Genomic DNA, 20,605 nt, shown 5'->3' with positions numbered 1-20,605 from the left:
TCACACAAGGTTTTACGGACCTGGGTCTTATCTGGAGGTAGAAGAGAACTTCCTGGTTTTAGGTCTTAAAAGTAGGATTTTCAAAGCTCTCTCTCTCTTTATGAGACTCAAAAAGTATGTTGGGTATCAAATTCCTTTTTAAATTCAACCTTCTGGTAAGTATAAATGAACCTAATCCAAGAGATTGAATTTCCCTAAAAACATAACACATTCAGAAAAATACCCACAAGAAGTTCCTCTTGTTGAATTCTAAAATTCTCTCTAAAAAGGAAAAAAAAAACAAAACTCCATAGAAAACATCATTCAATAGAGCAAATTAGGAATATATCGATGTGTCAGTGTCTAGAGGACATTCTATTAGCACAGGCATCTCATATTCTTGGTAAATTCAGTTAAGAATTTTACTAATTAAATCACAGATTTGCCTTGACTAAGAATGCTCTAAACTACTAACCAAATTAATCACCATTTTATCCTTGCTGCTACTGCCAGCTGGGGTGCCAGCATGGACTCCCTTCAGTGGACTTTGCTCTGCGCCAGGAAATTTGTCCATGTTGTTTTTAAAAAACAAATATCCTTAATGAAGAAACAGTCATGAATTTGGAAATGAACCTGCCCCACAAAATGGCCCAATCTGGTACAAACGGAGCCTCAGCTATAAAGAGAGGATCTGCTAATATCTTCCAGCAGGCTCTCCTGATTGTGGTCAGCAGAGTTTAGACACTTTTCTGAACTGCTGTCTTCTCTTGTCCAAAACTGAGAACATGAAAAGCACAAATAATTCTGAGAAAAATGTCTGAAGAGACCAGTATAATTAAATAATGGATAGAGTGCAAAAATATGTAAATAAAGGGGAAAAGTTGCAGAGAGGAATACATACTAAGCTATCTAAGGCTGATTAAAGATGATTATTTTTTCATGAACTACACCTGCTATTTTGGAAACAAGACCTGGAGGCAGGAAATCATTTCTTTATTTTGAATATTATCTAATTTTTAGCATTTTACTAGGTAACACTGCATTTTAGTTTTTAAAACTTTAATTATAAAGTACTTATGATGTATACAAAAACACAGAGAATTATTAAACATCAACTGTATACCCACTGCCCAGATCTTACAATGCTAACATTTATATTTGATGTTTTAGGAAATAAAATGTTTCAATTACAGTTGAAACACCTTTCTTCTCATCCCATTTCCTCTTCCAGGAGTTAGCACTCCCCTAAAATGGTGCAGATCATTTCTGAATAGTTTTTAACACTTTTACTTTATATGTAAGTACTGTTTTGAGTGTTTTGAAATTTTATGTAAGTAATGACATATTACAGATATCTTTTTGCAACTTCACTGCTAGTCTGTTCCATGGGTCTACATGTCTGGCTTTATGCCAGTAGCAAATTATTTTGATGAATGTAGTTTTGAATTATGTTTTGAAATCATGGAGTATGAAGCCTCTGGTTTTGTTTTTCTTTTCAGGATTGTTTTAGTTATTTGGAGTCCTTTGAGATGCTATATGGATTTTAGGATGTTTTTCTATTTCTGCGAAAGAAGAATGCCATTTGGATTTTGACAGAATTGCATCACACCTATAGACTGATTGGGTTGTATGGATATTTTAACAATATGGAGTCTTCTAATACATGAACACAGGATGCCTTACCATTTATTTGTGTCATATTTAATTTCTTTCATTAACGTTTTGTAGTGTGCAAGTCTTTTACTTCCTTCAGTTTATTCCTAAACATTTTTTCTTTTTGACGCTACTGTAAATGGGATTTTTAAATTTTCCTTTTTGGATTGCTCATTGTTAGTGTATAGAAACAAAACTGATTTTTGAGTGTTGATTCTGTGTCCTGTAACTTTGCTGAATTCATTTTTTAGTTCTAACCGTTTTCTTGTGGAGTCCTTAGGGTTTTCTGCATATAAGATCATGTCATCTATGAACATAGATCATTTTACTTTTTCCTTTTATACTTGAATGGCTTTTATTTCTTTGTCTTGCCTAATTGCTCTGGTCAAGACTTCAGTACTATGTTGAAAACAAGTGATGAGACAGGGTATCTTTGCTTCCTGGTTTTCAAAAAAAAGGTTTCAATCTTTCACCAGAGAGTCTGATGTTACCTGTGGGTCCTTAACATGTGGTCTTTATTATGGTTGAGGTAGTTCCCTTGTTCCTAGTCTTTTGAATGTTCTTATCACGAAAGGGTATTGAACTTTATCAAATAATTTTTCTATATCAGTGGAAATTACTGTGTCGTTTTGTACATCATTCCATTAATATGGTGTATTACATTGATTAATTTTTGTATGTTGAACCATCCTTGCATGCTAGGAATAAATCCCACTTGGTCATGCTGCATCAGCTTCTTTTTTTTTTTTTTGGTACGTGGGCCTCTCACTGTTGTGGCCTCTCCCGTTGCGGAGCACAGGCTCCGGACGCGCAGGCCCAGCAGCCATGGCTCACGGGCCCAGCTGCTCCGCGGCATATGGGATCTTCCCAGACCGGGGCACGAACCCGTGTCCCCTGCATCGGCAGGCGGACTCTCAACCACTGCACCACCAAGGAAGCCCTACATCAGCTTTTTAATGTGTTGTTGAATTTCTTTTGCTAGTATTTTGTTGAGGATTTTTGCATCAATATTCATCAGGGATATTGGTCTTGGTTTTCTTTTCTTGTGGTATATCTGTATGATTTTGATATCAGGGCTGGCTCCATAAAATGAATATTGAAGTATTCCCTTCTCTAACTTTTTGAAAGAGGTTTGGGAAGGACTGGTATTAATTCTTCTTTAAATGTTTAGTAGAATTCTCCAGTGAAGTTATCTGGTCCTAGACTTGTCTTTGTTGAGAGGTTTTTGATTACTGATTCTATCTCCTTACTAGTTATAGATCTGTTCAGATTTTTAAATTTATAATTCAGTATTAATAGGTTGTACGTTTATAAAAATTTACCCATTTCTTCTAGGTTATTCAATTCTTTGGTGTATAAAAGTTCATAGTCTCTCTTATGATTCTTACTATTTTTATGGCATCAGTTGTAATGTCTCCTCTTTCATTTCTGGTATTTATTGCTTGAATATTCTGTTTTTGTTAGTCTAGCTAAGGGTTTGTCAATTTTGTTGATCTTTTAAAAAACCAACCCTAGTTTCTTTGAGTTTTTTCTACTGTTTTTTTCTAGTCTCTATTTAGTTTATTTCTGTTGTAATCTTTATTTTTTTCATTCCTGCTGTATCTTTGGGTTTAGCCTGTTCTAGCTCCTTGAGATATAAAATTATGTTGTTGATTTGAGATATCTCTTCTTTTTTATTTTATTATTATTTAAATATTTATTTATTTGCTGTATCAGGTCTTAGTTGCGGTGCATGGGCTCTAGAGTACCCAGGCTCATTAGCTGAGGCATGGGCTTAGTTGTCCTGCAGCATGTGGGATCTCAGTTCCCTGACCAGGGTTCAGACAGGCATTCCCTGCATTGCAAGACTGATTCTTAACCACTGGACCACCAGGGAAGTCCCCTCTTCTTTTTTAATGAAGGCATTTACCACTAGATACTTCCCTCTTAATAATGCTTTTCCTGCATCCTATAATTTTTGGTATATTCTGGGGATGCATCTTCTCTGGGCCTAGGCACATAATTTCCCAGTTAGAGCTTTGCCAGTTTCTTTTTCAGGAGTTTATAATCTCTTCCTCCCTCTAGTGTTTATCTGTGGTACCACAGGTTCTCTGATGCTGCAACAAGCCACTAAGCTCTTTTGTTCTCTCCAGCCCCCCAGGCATCCAAAGTATGCTGGTTCTGTTACTGCCTCAAGTCAGGGCAGACGGAAACTAATCTCTAGGGTAGCCCCTTTAAAAGTTGTAACATGGTATGCACATTCCACTCTTCTCCCCACCCCCACCCCAAAAGAGAAGTTGTGAGTTGGGTACTTTGTCCTAATCATGCTGACCTGAGCCAACCTGTCTGTGGCACTGCCAGTTTTCTGTTGCTGCAAAGAGCAGCTGAGCTCTCTTTAACTCTCCATGGTCTCCAGCAATTGAAAGTATGCCGACTCCCTGTCAGTGGTCAGAGTCAGGAAGGACAGATAGCAGTCCCTCAGGTAGCCCCCCAAAAGTCAGAACACTGGACACTTTCCAGTCTTTCCCTCCCAAGGGAGATACTTCCAGCTGGACTTTTCCCCCCAATCCTCCCAAGCCAGGCCAGCTTAAGGGAGGGGCTGCTGTGGTTGATATGAAATGGCTTTCTTACCCGTTTTGGTATGGCTATGCTTGACTTTGAGTTTGCCAGGGGTATTGTGACTTTGTAATTGATTTCTGAAGTCCCATAAAGTCTCTTTGGGTCATACACTAGTTTTAAGTTCGTGTCTCTGTGGAGGAACAGGACTAGGGCTTCCTATTCTATCTTGCTGACATCACTCCTAAAGAATTTTTAAAATGTTTATTATTTATTCAGTTTTCCTCTTTTGGTAATGACCTGCTTATACAGCTTGTCCATTTCCATACTGGAGTGTTTGCCTCTTTATGAGTGGTTTCCAGGAGGCACTTCTATAGTTTGCATACTAGTCCTTTGTCTGTTTTACAAGTTGTAAATATCTTCTACGTCTGGCTGCCCTTTACTATTTGTTAACAGGTTTTGTTTTTATTTTTATTTATTTTTAGCTGAATTTTAAGAAATCAATTTTACCTATATTGGGAGTTTGGTGTGGGGTGTATGTACACACTGCATCTTATTGATTTTTGAAGTCCCCTTCAGTAATTTTTAATTCTATTATTTAAAAGATCCATTATTCAACATTCACCTCAAGGCTAAATCAAAGTCTTTACCTGACATGTAAATGATGGTAAGTGCCTTCCATGCACCCTACAGGTTCTTCTTATTACTTTTTAAGGTATATTTTATATACCACAAAATGCACCTATTTGAAATGTACAATTCAAAGATTTTTAACAAATTACTGACTTGGACAACCATCATCATCATCATCATCATCATCATCATCATCATCCACTTTCAGGACATTTCCATCACCTCAAGATCTTTTGTGCTCATCTGCAGGAAATCCCTGTATCTACCTCTAGTCCCAGGCAACAACTAATCTACTTTCTGTCTCTATAGTATGATTTGTCTATTCTGGACATTCTATAAGCATGGAATCATACAATATGTGGTCTTTTATGACTGGCTTCTTTCACTAAGCATTATGTTTTTTTTTCTGCGGTACGCGGGCCTCTCACTGTTGCGGCCTCTCCCGTTGCAGAGCACGGGCTGTGGACGCGCAGGCTCAGCGGCCATGGCTCACGGGCCCAGCCGCTCCGCGGCATGTGGGATCTTCCCGGATCGGGGCACAAACCCGTGTCCCCTGCATCGGCAGGCAGACTCTCAACCACTGCGCCACCAGGGAAGCCCTCTTACCCATTTTTGAAGTGAGTTTTTTCTTGTTGTTGAGGTTTAGGAGTTCTTTTTATAGTCTGGATATTAGTCCTTTATCAGATATATCATTCTCAAATGTTTTCACTCACTTACTAGGTGTTGGCTTAATATTAATGAAATCCAATTTATCTACTTTTGCTTTGTTTCTTGTGCTTTTGGTGTCATATTCCAAAAATCCCTGCCAAATCTAATGTCATGAAGATTTTCTCCAGTGTTTTCATCTAAGAGTTTTATAGTTTATTTTAAGGGGTTAAATGCAAAGGACTCCTAAAGCCTGAGGGCAAAGACCATTTCTGATAGAGCTTTAATTTCCAATAGCTTTACAAAAAAAATGCCACAAATTTCTTTGGCCCCCAGATTCTCTTAATGAGTTGTTAAAAATGAAATGTTCACCAATAAAAACAACTTTGAATTCCTTCATATAGTGAAGAAACATTTTGTAATATTAATTGCCTTTAAATTTGTCTGAATCTGTTTGATTTGTTTAGTCTAGATTTTGGAATATTATGTTTCTTAAAATAGGTTATTTGTGTACATCAAATATCTACTGCCTTGTAAATATTCTGATCGTGTATGTGTGTGTCTGAACGATACACACTCACACTGAGCTGCACACTTCTTCCTTTTGTGTTCCATACTGCATATGTGGGGCTTTTTACTCAATGGGTGCCCAAGAGTCATTGTATGATCTACTTACTGACCTGAGAGTTGAGAGAATAGTAATTAAAAGAAGAAAATTTGTAAAACTTACCAATTTGCCATGTATCCCCTGAAAATAATCTCTCCACATAGAATACAACCATAACTATGAACATGCATTTCCTAAGAATTATAAAATTTTTCTCTTATAACCAAACTGATACATTTTGAAACTTAAGAATAGGGATGTTTAGTTTAACACCTACCGCCTTTGAGTGTTAAATCCATTAAGATGATTCTCTCTGAGTTCAGACACTAATGATAAAACCATCTGTAAAACAAAATCAGTTTCAGGTTAACTCACGCTGCAAACAGGATTACATCAGTTCTATTTTTCTTGATGTGAGTGATATTTCCGTTGAGATTCCCTACTCTCTTTCCCCACCAATCCTTTCCTTGTCTTACTTTGTCAAAGCAGTGCCGAGTCACATTTACTAATAACTTAGATTTTATGTTTAATGTCTGTTACTCCATATTCTGATGTAAGCAAATGAATAATAGACAAGTCATTAATTTCCCCCAAATTAAAACCAAGCCTGTTAAAAATAAAACCATGTTAGAGTTAGCTTACTTTTTTCCTTTCTTAACTTAGTTCTTTATTTTTTTAAAATGCTATTCATGTATAAAGCTTCCAAAAGACAGGAATAGTTAATAAACATTAAAAATCTCATAACATTTTTTAGAAGAGCTATGTTAAGACCATAAGTTAAAATTTCTTGAATTTGGTTAAAATTTAAGGTAGACGAAATCACAGCTTTAATACTAAGATGTAAATATATAATACTATTTACAAGATTGTTATTATTGAATATTTTGCTTTAACATAAAATTCCTATCAGGTTATTTTTAAATACGAAATTCATCCAACAGTAAAAGGCTGTGTTTATATTGGTTAAGGAAATCTTTTCTCCCAAAAATCTTTGAGAGAATAAATGAGATGTATGTGTTAAGGGACAGAGAGGTTGGTTGATTTAGAATAACCTCTCCTGGTTTCCTTCTTCTTTCTCATAATCTCCCATCTCACATTTTTTCCTTACATGGTCATAAGTCCACCCAAGGTAAGAAGAGATAAACATAGAAAAGTTAAACATCTCTCCTGGAGGACTGAAATATTTCCATTTACCTTTTTTTCAGATGGTACATTAAGCAATGAAAATTTCAATACTAATAAATTAAAAATACTCACATTTTTAAGTAAACCAGGATAGTAATCTGTGGGTGCATACCCAAGAACTTGAGTAAAAAGATCAACTTCTTTTATATTAAATCTGAAGGTGGAAAGTATATGAGATAACAACCCCTAAAAATCATAAACAGAAAGAGAAAAAGGTCTTAAAAATGAATGTAAGTCCCCATTATATATAATGCCTAGAATCTGGGTCATTTGCAAATGGGGTGGTCACTATGAAACAAATAATCTTAATTTGTCCAAATAACTCAGGTCACTTTGATTCAGGTATAAAGAATAAATAAGTTAGTGATAAAATTATTACATTAAGTAAATTTAAACAAATACTAACAGTGAAAAAAATGTATAACTAATGAACAGTGCTTTTACCATATTAAAAATGTGATCTTTACTGTTTTCAAACTCAGTAAAATATTTTTATCAGAGTAGAGGTGATAATTTAATACATAAAAAGGAATGCACCACAAATCACAAAGGAAAGATTATGCAATAAATGGTGCTAGGAAAACTATTTGAAAAAAATTAGATTCTCACCTTATGTTATTTATTAAAATATACTTGAATTTACTGTAAATTAAAGAGATCAATGTAAAACTGGAATAAAATAATAAACAAGAAGAAAATACAAGTACTTTTCACATGTCTGAATGGGGAAGAACTTTGTAAACTGAAAATCAAGGAAGCAAATCACTGATCGTTTTAAATTAAAAAACAAAAAAACTCTTGTGTTTTCCAGTGAATAATATAAGCACAAAACTATGAAGAATATTAACAACAAATAATACAGACATATGTAATCAAATCAGTGTGCAAAATACCATATGACAAATACTAAGAGCATAAAAAAGGAGTATGAACAGATAATTTCTAAAACAAAACACAAATGCCCAAGAAACACATGGATAAATGTTCAGCCTCATAATCAAAAAGGCAAATTTAAATATCAACATAACATTTTCCATTAAATGAATTAAAGAGTTTTAAAGACATGAATACCTAATGCTAATCTGGGTTCTCTGAAACAGGTACTCTGTGTGAGCTATTGGAAAAATACAAATGGGATCCACACATCACTGCTATTGTGAACTGCACGAAGGCACCTATAGAGTGTAAGCAAGTATAACACAAACCATACCCACTCCCATGCTTGGACTGCCAGGGCTATGTCTGCCTAGATGTTTGTAATGTGAAGACACCTTATAGGTTGGTAGAGGCCTACTTTATAGAAAACAACTTGAGAATGTATATTAAAGGTTTTAAAAGCATTCAGAGCTTTTAACATACATTTAAGGAAATAAATCCAAATATCATGATGGGGATTATGCTCAAAGATGTTCACTACAGTGTTATTTCTCATAGTAAAAAACGTCTAACAGCAGGGAATGATTAATTTATAATACCCTCAATACCATGGCTCACTGTAAGCCATTAAAATGCTTATAAAGAATTTATGACAGCATTTTAAATGGTTATAATGTTAAATGAAGAAAGGAAGATGCAAAATTGTATATACAGAAATGATTTTATCAATATAAAAACAATCCAGGGGCTCCCCTGGTGGCGCAGTGGTTGAGAGTCCGCCTGCCGATGCAGGGGACACGGGTTCGTGCCCTGGTCCGGGAAGATCCCACATGCCGCGGAGCGGCTGGGCCCGTGAGCCATGGCCGCTGTGCCTGCACGTCTGGACCCCGTGCTCCGCAATGGGAGAGGCCACAAAAGTGAGAGGCCCGCGTACCGCAAAAAAAATAATAATAATAAAAAGAAAAAAAGAAAAACAACCCTGTACCTTAATACTCAGTGTTGGCAAAGATGTGGTAAGGGGCACTCCATTGCTGTTGGATACACAATTTTTTTTTAAATAAATAAATTTATTATTTATTTATTTATTTACTTATTTATTTTTGGCTGTGTTGGGTCTTCGTTGCTGCGCATGGGTTTTCTCTAGTTGCGGCGAGTGGGGGCTACTCTTCTGTTGTGGTGGGCTGGCTTCTCATTGAGGTGGCTTCTCTTGTTGCGGTGCACGGGCTCTAGGTGCACGGGCTTCAGTAGCTGTGGCACACAGGCTTAGTTGCTCCACGGCATGTGGGATCTTCCCAGACCAGGGCTCGAACCCGTGTCTCCTTCATTGGTGGATTCTTAACCACTGTGCCACCAGGGAAGTCCTGGGAGCACAAATTTGTAAAGCCTTCCTGGGAAGTCACTTGATGATATGTAACCAAAGCATTAAAATTCATATCCTTTTATCCAGTAATTTGATTTCCAAAAATATATCCTAAGGAAAGATTTAGGTTCATGACAGTATTACTTGTAACAGTGAAAAACTAGAAGCAACCAAAGCACCCAACAACATTGGATTTGTTGAATCCATCTTGGTTTATCCAACAGCATGAATCACATTGTAAAAAAGATATTTAATGACATAGGAAAAGACAATGTAACATTAATTTGAAAATCAAGGTATAAAAACTGTATATTCAATGTGATATTAATTTTATATGCAAAAAAATACTAGGAAGAAACATGACAGTTAACATATATTATTTCTGGGAGTGATTTAAAATTTCTTCTTTATACTACCTGTATTTCCAAAGTTTCTACAATTACCATATCTTAACTTTTTATCGTAAAAAAAATTTTGTAAAATGCAATTATGCGCTTTAACTTATGTGTTTTTTCTCATAATTCCCTAATACAAATTGCTATGAAGGGACACAAGAGTTTTATCCCTGAATGAAATAAGCATAAGTCCTAGAAACAACATATTGAGGCCTTGCTATGGCTGCATAACTTCAAAACAGACACCTTAAACTTTAGACCTACAAATCTCTCTTTTAAAGTAAACTTAAAAATTGATAAGTACTTCTCATCGCTAAGAATAATATTTCTTACTGCCACCTAGTGGCAAACATTCTAAAGAAAAAACCATTAAAGATTCTGTAGGCACTGGCCCTTGGACAAAAATTAATTCCTACAGTCACACGATAATTGACTCATTTTAAAATGCTGACAAAGCAATCTTGGAAACCTTCTACTCCAACCCCCTCATTTTACTGATGAGGAAGTGAGCTTCTAAATACATAAATCATTATCTACAAAAAGATGTGCATGTATATGAATAGGCTCCGATTTGAAAGGCATAAAGAAAATGTGCAAATGCAACACGCTGACTAGTGATCTAAAATCCTTCAAGCGTGGAAAGTGCAGGAACCAACACAGCTGTGCATAAAACATTTTAAGCCTAATTTTGATTCATGTATGAGTTTGAACTCTGCTAATGTTTGAAAAGCCACTTAAAACTGCTTACACCAGGGGGCTTCCCTGGTGGTGCAGTGGTTGAGAATCTGCCTGCTAATGCAGGGGACACAGGTTTGAGCCCTGGTCTGGGAGGATCCCACATGCCGCGGAGCAACTAGGCCCGTGAGCCACAACTACTGAGCCTGCGCTCCGCAACAAGAGAGGCCGCGATAGGGAGAGGCCCGTGCACCGCGATTAAGAGTGGCCCCCGCTTGCCACAACTAGAGAAAGCCCTCGCACAGAAACGAAGACCCAACACAGCAAAAATAAATTAATTAATTAAACTCCTACCCCCAACATCTTCTTTAAAAAAACAAACAAAAAAACCAAAAAAAAAAAAACCTGCTTATACCATGAAAGTGAACTTTTGAGAAGAAAAGTTTTAAATAAATCAGGGGAAAGTCCATTTCCCTTGTTTTCAGGTGTTCTTTCTTGTCCTAGTCTCATTGTATCCGCTCCGTCTTGTAACAGGCAGCACATTCACAGGCGGGTTAGTAAAGCTGGAGCTATGAGGCTGTGGTTTGGCGCAGAGTATGGGTGTGGAAGAAGGGCTGTGGTTTATACTTAGGCAAAGGGTTAGGAGAGCCAAATTGCGGTCAATACTCTTGAACTGAGACAGAGCACATATTTTATACTTCTCCAAACAATTTCTTCATCTGATCATTAAAGTCCTTTAGAATTTCCACCACTTTGGTCTCTACTACATCTATCTCTTTACACATAATATAAATAAGAACTTTGGTAAACAAGGATCCCTTATTCATTCATTCATTCATCAACAAACATATATTAAGTATGATCTGGATTCAAGCCACTCTACCGGGGCTACTGTGATAAGAAGCCCCCTACAATCCGATGAAGGGAGAGAGATGGAAATATCCGTAATACAAGACAGAATGCACTAAGTGCTATAATGAAGGGGTAAGACAATCACTGTGGAAACAGAGGAAGTAATGATTAATTCTAACTGTAGGGTTTCAGAGTGCTCCCAGAGATGATGACTTCTGAGCTGATTCTGACAGCCAGGGAAGGAGAGAAAGAGAGAGGAGGAGGTGTAGGAAAGAGAGGGTGTGTAATGATGGCTGCGCTAGATGGAGAAAAATGACTAGAGGGATTAGAGAAGGGCGGTGGAAAAGCAGCCATGGTGTGTGGGCAAAGACATGGGAAATGTTCCTGTAACCCCTACTACTCCAATCCTTCACTGGATTCCTAAGCATAGCCTCCCCTACAGGGCCTCAGCCTACCTGGTCAAACTTACTTCTCCCGAGGAGGGACCTTCAAGATTGTGGAGGAGTAAGATGTGGAGATCACCTTCCTCCCCACAAATACATCAATAATACATCTATATGTGGAACAACTACTGAGCACCTACTGAACGCTGGCAGAAAACCCCAGACTTCCCAAAAGGCAAGAAATTCCCCACATACCTGGGTAGGGCAAAAAGGAAAACAGAGACAAAAGAATAGGGATGGGACCTGCACCTCGGGGAGGGAGCTGTGAAGGAGGAAAAGTTTCCACACACTAGGAAGTCCCTTCACTGGCAGAGATGGGGAGTGGGTGGGGGGGAAGCTTTGGGGCCATGGAGGAGAACGCAGCAACAGGGGTGCAGAGGGCAAAGTGGAGAGATTCCTGCACAGAGGATCGGTGCTGACCAGCACTCACCAGCCCGAGAGGCTTGTCTGCTCATCCGCCAGGACGGGTGGGGGCTGGGAGCTAAGGATCCGGCTTCAGAGGTCGTATCCCAGGGAGAGGACGGGGGTTGGCTGCGTGAACACAGCCTGAAGGGGGCTAGTGCGCCACAGCAAGCCAGGAGGGAGTCCGGGAAAAGGTCTGGACCTGCCTAAGAGTCAGGAGACCATTGTTTCAGGGTGCGCGAGGAGAGGGGATTCAGAGCACCTCCTAAACGAGCTCCAGAGATGGGAGCAAGCCGCGGCTATCTGCGCGGACCCCAGAGACGGGCATGAGACACTAAGGCTGATGCTGCATCCACCAAGGAGCCTGTTTGCAAGCACAGGTCACTCTCCACACCTCCCCTCCCGGGAGCCTGTGCAGCCCACCACTGCCAGGGTCCCGTGATCCAGGGACAACTTCCCCAGAAGAACACACGGCGCGCCTCAGGCTGGTGCAACGTCATGCTGGCCTCTGCCGCCGCAGGCTCACCCTGCATGCCGTACCCCTCCCTCCCCCTGGCCTGAGTGAGCCAGACCCCCCTAATCAGCTGCTACTTTAAGCCCGTCCTGCCTGGGCGGGAACACACGCTCTCAGGCGACCTACATGCAGAGGCAGGGCCAAATCCAAAGCTGAACCCCAGGAGCTGTGAGAACAAAGAAGAGAAAGGGAAATCTCTCCCAGCAGCCTCAGGAGCAGCAGATTAAATCTCCACAATCAACTTGATGTACCCTGAATCTGTGGCATACATGAATAGACAATGAACCATCCCAAAATTAAGGTGGTTGACTTTGGGAGCAACTGTGGACTTGGGGCTGGCTTTCTGTATCTAATTTTGTTTCCGGTGTTATGTTTATTTTAGTTTAGTATTTAGAGCTTATATTATCATTGGTAGATTTGTTTATTGATTTGGTTGCTCTCTTCCTTTTTTCTTTTTAATATACATATATATTTCCCTTTTTTTCTTTTTGTGAGTGTGTATCTGTATGCTTCTTTTTGTGATTTTGTCTGCATAGCTTTGCTTTTACCATTTGTCCTAGGGTTCTGTCTGTCGGTTTTTTGTTTTGTTTTTTTTTTAAGTATACAGTGTGCTCTTCTTATTTACTTATTTTTGGCTGCACTGGGTCTTTGTTGCTGCGGGCGGGCCTTCTCCAGTTGCAGTGAGTGGGGGCCGCTCTTCGTTGCGGTGCGCAGGCTTCTTGTTGCAGTGCGTGGGCTTCTCACTGTGGTAGCTTCTCTGGTTGCGGAGCACGGGCTCCAGGGGCAGGGGCTTCAGTAGCTGAGGCAGGCAGGCTCAGTAGTTTGGCTCATGGGCTCTAGAGCACAGGCTCAGTAGTTGTGGTGCACGGGCCTAGCTGCTCCACTGCATGTGTGATCTTCCCAGACGAGGGCTTGGACCCGTGTACCCTGGATTGGCAGGTGGAATGTTAACCACTGTGCCACCAGGGAAGACCGGCACCCTTTTATATGTTTGCAAATTCCTTTCCTATATGGCTTGAAAGAAGACAGCTGGATTCTTGTATTTACTTCTGCATTTAATTTGTTGCAATATGGTTTTTTTGGTTGAACTATATGGAGAGTCTAGCCCCACACAGATACGTAGTTTTAAAACGCAGGAGTATTTTAATAGCTTCTTCACACAATTACACATATTCTCCTTTGATATTACACCAAAATTTATCAAGCGCTGCTCACCCTTTTTCCTGCAAGCCTATCTAGGAATGCAGGTAGAGCTGCCCGCCTTAGGTCTACGGGGTGATGGGTGGTCTCTACCATGAGAAGGGCTGAAATTATCCACAATTTACTGGCCAAGACTTACCCTGAAAGCTGAAAGTCCTCAAAGAAACTTTTACCTTTTGTCCTAGGGTTCTGTCTGTCCGATTTTTTGTGTTTTTTTTCTGTTTTTGTATAGTTTTTAGCGCTTGTTATCATTGGTGGATTTGTTTTTTGGTTTGGTTGTTCTTTCTTTTTATTACTTTCTTATTTTTTATGTTTAATAATTTTTTAAATTTTTTATTTTAATAACTTTTATGGTTTCCTTTCTTTCTTTCTTTCTTTTTCTCCCTTTTCTTCTGAGCTGAGTGTCTGACAGGGAATTGGTGCTCTGGCCGTCTGTCAGGCCTGAGCCTCTGAAGTGGGAGAGCCAAGTTCAGGCCACTGACACACCAGAGACTTCCTGGCCCCATGTAATATCAAACGATGAAAGCTCTCACAGAGATCTCCATCTCAACGGTAAGACCCAGCTCCACCCAACAACAAGCAAGCTACAGTGCTGGACACCCTATGCCAAACAACTAGCAAGACAGGAACACAACCCCACCCATTAGAAGAGAGGTTGCCTAAAATCATACTAAGTTCACAGACACCCCAAAACACACCACTGGATGCGGTTCTGCCCACCAGAAGACAAGATTCAGCCTCACCCACCAGAACACAGGCAACAGTCCCCTCGACCAGCAAACCTACACAACCCTCTGAAGCAAGCTTAGCCACTGGGGACAGACACCAAAAATAACGGGAACTACCGAACTGCAGTCTGCAAAAAGGAGACCCCAAACGCAGTTTAAGTTAAGCAAAATGAGAAGACAGAGAAACACACAGCAGATGAAGGAGCAAGGTAAAAACCCACCAGACCAAACAAATGAAGAAGAAACAGGCAGTCTACCTGAAAAAGAATTCAGAGTAATGACAGTAAAGATGATCCAAAATCTTAGAAATAGAATGGAGAAAATACAAGAAACATTTAACAAGGACCTAGAAGAACTAAAGAGCAAACAAACAATGATGAAAAACACAATAAAAGAAATAAAAAATTCTCTAGAAGTAATCAACAGCAGAATAACTGAGGCAGAAGAATGGACCTGGAAGATAAAATAGTGGAAATAACTACTGCAGAGCAGAATAAAGAAAAAAGAATTAAAAGAATTGAGGACACTCTCAGAGACCTCTGGAACAACATTAAACGTACCGACGTTCGAATTACAGGGGTTCCAGAAGAAGAAGAGAAAAAGAAGCAGTCTGAGAAAATATTTGAAGAGATTATAGTTGAAAACTTCCCTAATATGGGAAAGGAAATAGTCAGTCAAGTCCAGGAACTGCAGAGAGTCCCATACAGGATAAATCCAAGGAGAAACACGCCAAGACACGTATTAATCAAACTATCAGAAATTAAATACAAAGAAAAAATATTAAAAGCAGCAAGGGAAAAGCAACAAATAACATACAACAGAATCCCCATAAGGTTAACAGCTGATCTTTCAGCAAAAACTCTACAAGCCAGAAGGGAGTGGCAGGACATATTTAAAGTGATGAAAGGGAAAAACCTACAACAAAGATTACTCTACCCAGCAAGGATCTCCTTCAGATTTGACGGAGAAATTAAAACCTTTCCAGACAAGCAAAAGCTAAGAGAAATCAGCACCACCAAACCAGCTTTGCTACAAATGCTAAAGGAACTTCTCTAGGCAGGAAACACAAGAGAAGGAAAAGACCTACAATAACAAATGCAAAACAATTAAGAAAATGGTAAGAGGAACATACATATCAATAACTACCTTAAATATAAATGGATTAAATGCTCCAACCAAAAGACATAGACTGCCTGAATGGATACAAAAACAAGACCCATATATATGTTGTCTACAGGAGACCCACCTCAGACCTACGGACACGTACAGGCTGAAAGTCAGGGGATGGAAAAAGATATTCCATGCAAATGGAAATCAAAAGAAAGCTGGTGTAGCAACTCTCATATCAGACAAAATACTTTAAAATAAAGGCTATTACAAGAGACAAAGAAGGACACTACATAATGATCAAGGGTTCGACCCAAGAAGATACACAACAATTGTAAATATTTATGTACCCAACACAGGAGCACCTCAATACATAAGGCAAATGCTAACAGCCATAAAAGGGGAAATCGACAGTAACAAAATAATAGTAGGGGACTTAAACAACCCATTTTCACCAATGGACAGATCATCCAAAATGAAAATAAATAAGAAAACACAAGCTTTAAATGATACATGAAAAAAGATGGACTTGATTGATATTTATAGGACACTCCATCCAAAAACAACAGAATACACTTTCTTTTCAAGTGCTCATGGAACATCCTCCAGGAGAGATCATAGATTGGGTCACAAATCAAGCCTTGGTAAATTTAAGAAACCTGAAATCATATCAAGTATCTTTTCCGACCACAACGCTATGAGACTAGATATCAATTACAGGAAAAAGTATGTAAAAAATATAAACACATGGAGGCTAAACAATACACTACTAAATAACCAAGAGATCACTGAAGAAGTCAAAGAGGACAACAAAAAATACCTAGAAACAAATGACAATGAAAAGACGATGACTCAAAACCTATGGGATGCAGCAAAAGCAGTTCTAGGAGGGAAGTTTATAGCAATACAATCCTACCTTAAGCAAAAGGAAACATCTCAAATAAACAAGCTAACCTTGCACCTAAAGCAATTAGAGAAAGAAGAACAAAAAACCCCAAAGTTAGCAGAAGGAAAGAAATCATAAAGATCAGATCAGAAATAAATGAAAAAGAAATGAAGGAAACGATAGCAAAGATCAATAAAATTAAAAGCTGGTTCTTTGAGAAGATAAACAAAATTGATAAACCATTAGCCAGACTCATCAAGAAAAAAAGGGAGAAGACTCAAATCAATAGAATTAGAAATGAAAAAGGAGAAGTAACAACTGACATGGCAGAAATACAAAGGATCATGAGAGATTACTACAAGCAACTCTATGCCAATAAAATGGACAACCTGGAAGAAATGGACAAATTCTTAAAAAAGCACAACCTTCCAAGACTGAACCAGGAAGAAATAGAAAATATAAACAGACCAATCACAAGCACTGAAAATGAAACTGTGATTAAAAATCTTCCAACAAACAAAAGTCCAGGACCAGATGGCTTCACAGGCAAATTCTATCAAACATTTAGAGAAGAGCTAACACCTATCCTTCTCAAACTCTTCCAAAATATAGCAGAGGGAGGAACACTCCTAAACTCATTGTACGAGGCACCATCACCCTGATACGAAAACCAAAGATGTCACAAAAAAAGAAAACTACAGGCCAATATCACTGATGAACATAGATGCATAAATTCCTCAACAAAATACTAGCAAACAGAATCCAAGAGCACATTAAAGGGATCATACACTATGATCAAGTGGGGTTTATCCCAGGAATGCAAGGATTCTTCAGTAGATGCAAATCAATCAACGTGATACACCATATTAACAAACTGAAGGAGAAAAACCATATGATCATCTCAACAGATGCAGAAAAAGCTTTCAACAAAATTCAACACCCATTTATGATAAAAACCATCCAGAAAGTAGGTACAGAGGGAACTTTCCTCAACATAATAAAGACCATATGTGACAAACACACAGCCAGCATCATTCTGAATGGGAAAAACTGAAACCATTTCCACTAAGATCAGGAACAAGACAAGGTTGCCCACTCTCACCACTATTATTCAACATAGTTTTGGAAGTTTTAGCCACAGAAATCAGAGAAGAAAAAGAAATAAAAGGAATCCAAATTGGAAAAGGAGAAGTAAAACTGTCACTGTTTGCAGATGACATGATACTATACATAGAGAATCCTAAAAATGCCACCAGAAAACTACTAGAGCTAATCAATGAATTTGGTAAAGTAGCAGGATACAAAATTAATGCACAGAAATCTCTTGCATTCCTATAAACTAATGATGAAAAATCTGAAAGAGAAAATAAGGATACACTCCCATTTACCATGGCAACAAAAGGAATAAAATACCTAGGAATAAACCTACCTAAGGAGAGAAAAGACCTGTATGCAGAAAACTATAAGACACTGATGAAAGAAATTAAAGATGATACAAACAGATGGAGAGATATACCATGTCCTTGGATTGGAAGAATCAGCATTGTGAAAATGACTATACTCCCTAAAGCAATCTACAGATTCAATGCAATTCCTATCAAACTACCAATGGCAATTTTTCACAGAACTAGAACAAAAAAATTCACAATTTGCATGGAAACACAGAAGACCCTGAAGAGCCAAAACAATCTTGAGAAAGAAAAACGGAGTTGGAGGAATCAGGCTCCCTGACTTCAGACTATACTACAAAGTTACAGTAATCAAGACAGTATGGTAAAGTCACAAAAACAGAAATACAGATCAATGGAACAGGACAGAAAGCCCAGATATAAACCCTCGCACATATGGTCACCTTATCTTTGATAAAGGAGGCAAGAATATACAATGGAGAAGAGACAGTCTCTTCAGTAAGTGGTGCTGGGAAAACTGGGCAACTATGTGTAAAAGAATGATATTAGAACACTCCCTAACATACACACAAAAATAAACTGGATTAAAGACCTAAATATAAGGCCAGACACTATCAAACTCTCAGAGGAAAATATAGGCAGAACACTCTATGACATAAATCACAGCAAGATCCTCTCTGACCCGCCTCCTAGAGAAATCAAAATAAAAACAAAAATAAACAAATGGGATCTAATGAAACTCAAAAGCTTATGCACAGCAAAGGAAACGTATAAACAAGACAAAAAGACAACCCTCAGAATGGGAGGAAATATTCGCAAACGAAGCAACTGACAAAGGATTAATCTCCAAAATATATAAACAGCTCATGCAGCTCAATATCAAAAAAACAAACAACCCAATCCAAAAATGGGCAGAAGACCTAAATAGACATTTCTCCAAAGAAAATATACAGATGGCCAACAAACACATGAAAAGATGCTCAACAGCACTAATCATTAGAGAAATGCAAATCAAAACTACAATGAGATATCACCTCGCAATGGTCAGAATGGCCATCATCAAAAAATTTACAAACAATAAATGCTGGTGAGGGTGTGGAGAAAAGGGAACCCTCTTGCACTGTTGGTGGGAATGTAAACTGATACAGCCACTGTGGAGAACAGTATGGAGGTTCCTTAAAAAACTACAAATAGAACTACCATATGACCCAGCAATCCCACTACTGGGCATATACCCTCAGAACACCATAATTCAAAAAGAGTCATGTACCAAAATGTTCACTGCAGCACTATTTGCAATAGCCAGGACATGGAAGGAACTTAAGTGTCCACTGACAGATGAATGGATAAAGAAGATGTGGCACTGGGCTTCCCTGGTGGCGCAGTGGTTGAGAGTCCGCCTGCCGATGCAGGGGACACGGGTTCGTGCCCCAGTCTGGGAGAATCCCACATGCCGTGGAGCAGCTGGGCCCGTGAGCCACGGCCGCTAAGCCTGCGTGTCCGGAGCCTGTTCTCTGCAACGGGAGAGGCCACAGCAGTGAGAGGCCCGCATACCGGAAAAAAATAAATAAATAAAAAAGAAGATGTGGCACATATATACAATGGAATATTACTCAGCCCTAAAAAGAAACGAAATTGAGTTATTTGCAGTGAGGTGGATGGGCCTAGAGACTGTCATACAGAGTGAACTAAGTCAGAAAGAGAAAACCAAATACCGTATGCTAACACATAGTTATGGAATCTAAAAGAAAAAAGAAAAAAAGGTTCTGATAAACCTAGGGGCAGGACAGGAATAAAGAAGCAGATGTAGAGAATGGACTTGAGGACACGGAGAGGGGGAAGGGTAAGCTGGGGCGAAGTGAGAGAGTGACACTGACAAATATAAACTACCAAATATAAAATAGATAGCTAGTGGGAAGCAGCTGCATAGCACAGGGAGATCACCTCGGTGCTCTGTGTCCCCCTAGAGGGGTGGGATAGCGAGGGTGGGAGGGAGACACAAGAGGGAGGGGATATGGGGATATAAGTATACATATAGCTGATTCACTTTGTTATACAGTAGAAACTAACACACCATTGTAATGCAATTATACTCCAATAAAGATGTTAAAAAAAACCCACAAAACTTATTTCTCCCAATCTTTCTCTTTGATCCCTGTGATTTGGTAACATCAGACTCCCTGCTGGTCTCCAGACTCACCCAGCCCTTTCCCACTGCCATACCATTTCCTTCTCCTGAGAAACCCAACAACCCTCACTCATCTCTAGCTGCCAAAGGTATACCAATCTTTCAAAATCCATCTTTCTCCAAGATTCCTCTTCCAGTTCCCAACAGTATGAGATAGAATTCTCCTGAAATCTCCACGGTGTCCTATTTGTATTTCTCTCGCAATGCCTTCCAAGTTCTGCCTTGTAGTTATATTTCCCCATTCTACTCGTTAGCACACAGGCTCTCCAAGGAAAAGACTGTCTTACTAATATTTATATTCTTTAGAGCAACTGTTAACTTGCCCTTGGCATT

At 38.8% G+C, this 20,605-nt stretch overlaps 1 protein-coding gene across 6 annotated transcripts in view; it reads right to left on the bottom strand.

Moving 5' to 3' along the window:
• The window catches only part of FANCC (FA complementation group C), a 264,270-nt gene that overhangs the window by 69,637 nt on the left and 174,028 nt on the right, over positions 1–20,605 (bottom strand). For all 6 annotated transcript variants that reach the window (XM_079927798.1, XM_079927802.1, XM_079927801.1 and 3 more), the window contains 2 exons: positions 7,310–7,423; positions 6,330–6,394 (listed from right to left, as the gene is read on the bottom strand). In XM_079927798.1, the coding sequence (XP_079783924.1) occupies positions 6,330–6,394; positions 7,310–7,423 (179 nt within the window). The remainder of the gene's footprint in view (positions 1–6,329; positions 6,395–7,309; positions 7,424–20,605) is intronic.

Source organism: Stenella coeruleoalba, assembly GCF_951394435.1.
Source record: "Stenella coeruleoalba genome assembly, chromosome: 7".
NCBI lineage: Eukaryota > Metazoa > Chordata > Mammalia > Artiodactyla > Delphinidae > Stenella > Stenella coeruleoalba.
The sequence above is the reverse complement of the archived record's forward strand: the minus strand, read 5'-3'. Positions and strand labels throughout refer to the sequence as shown.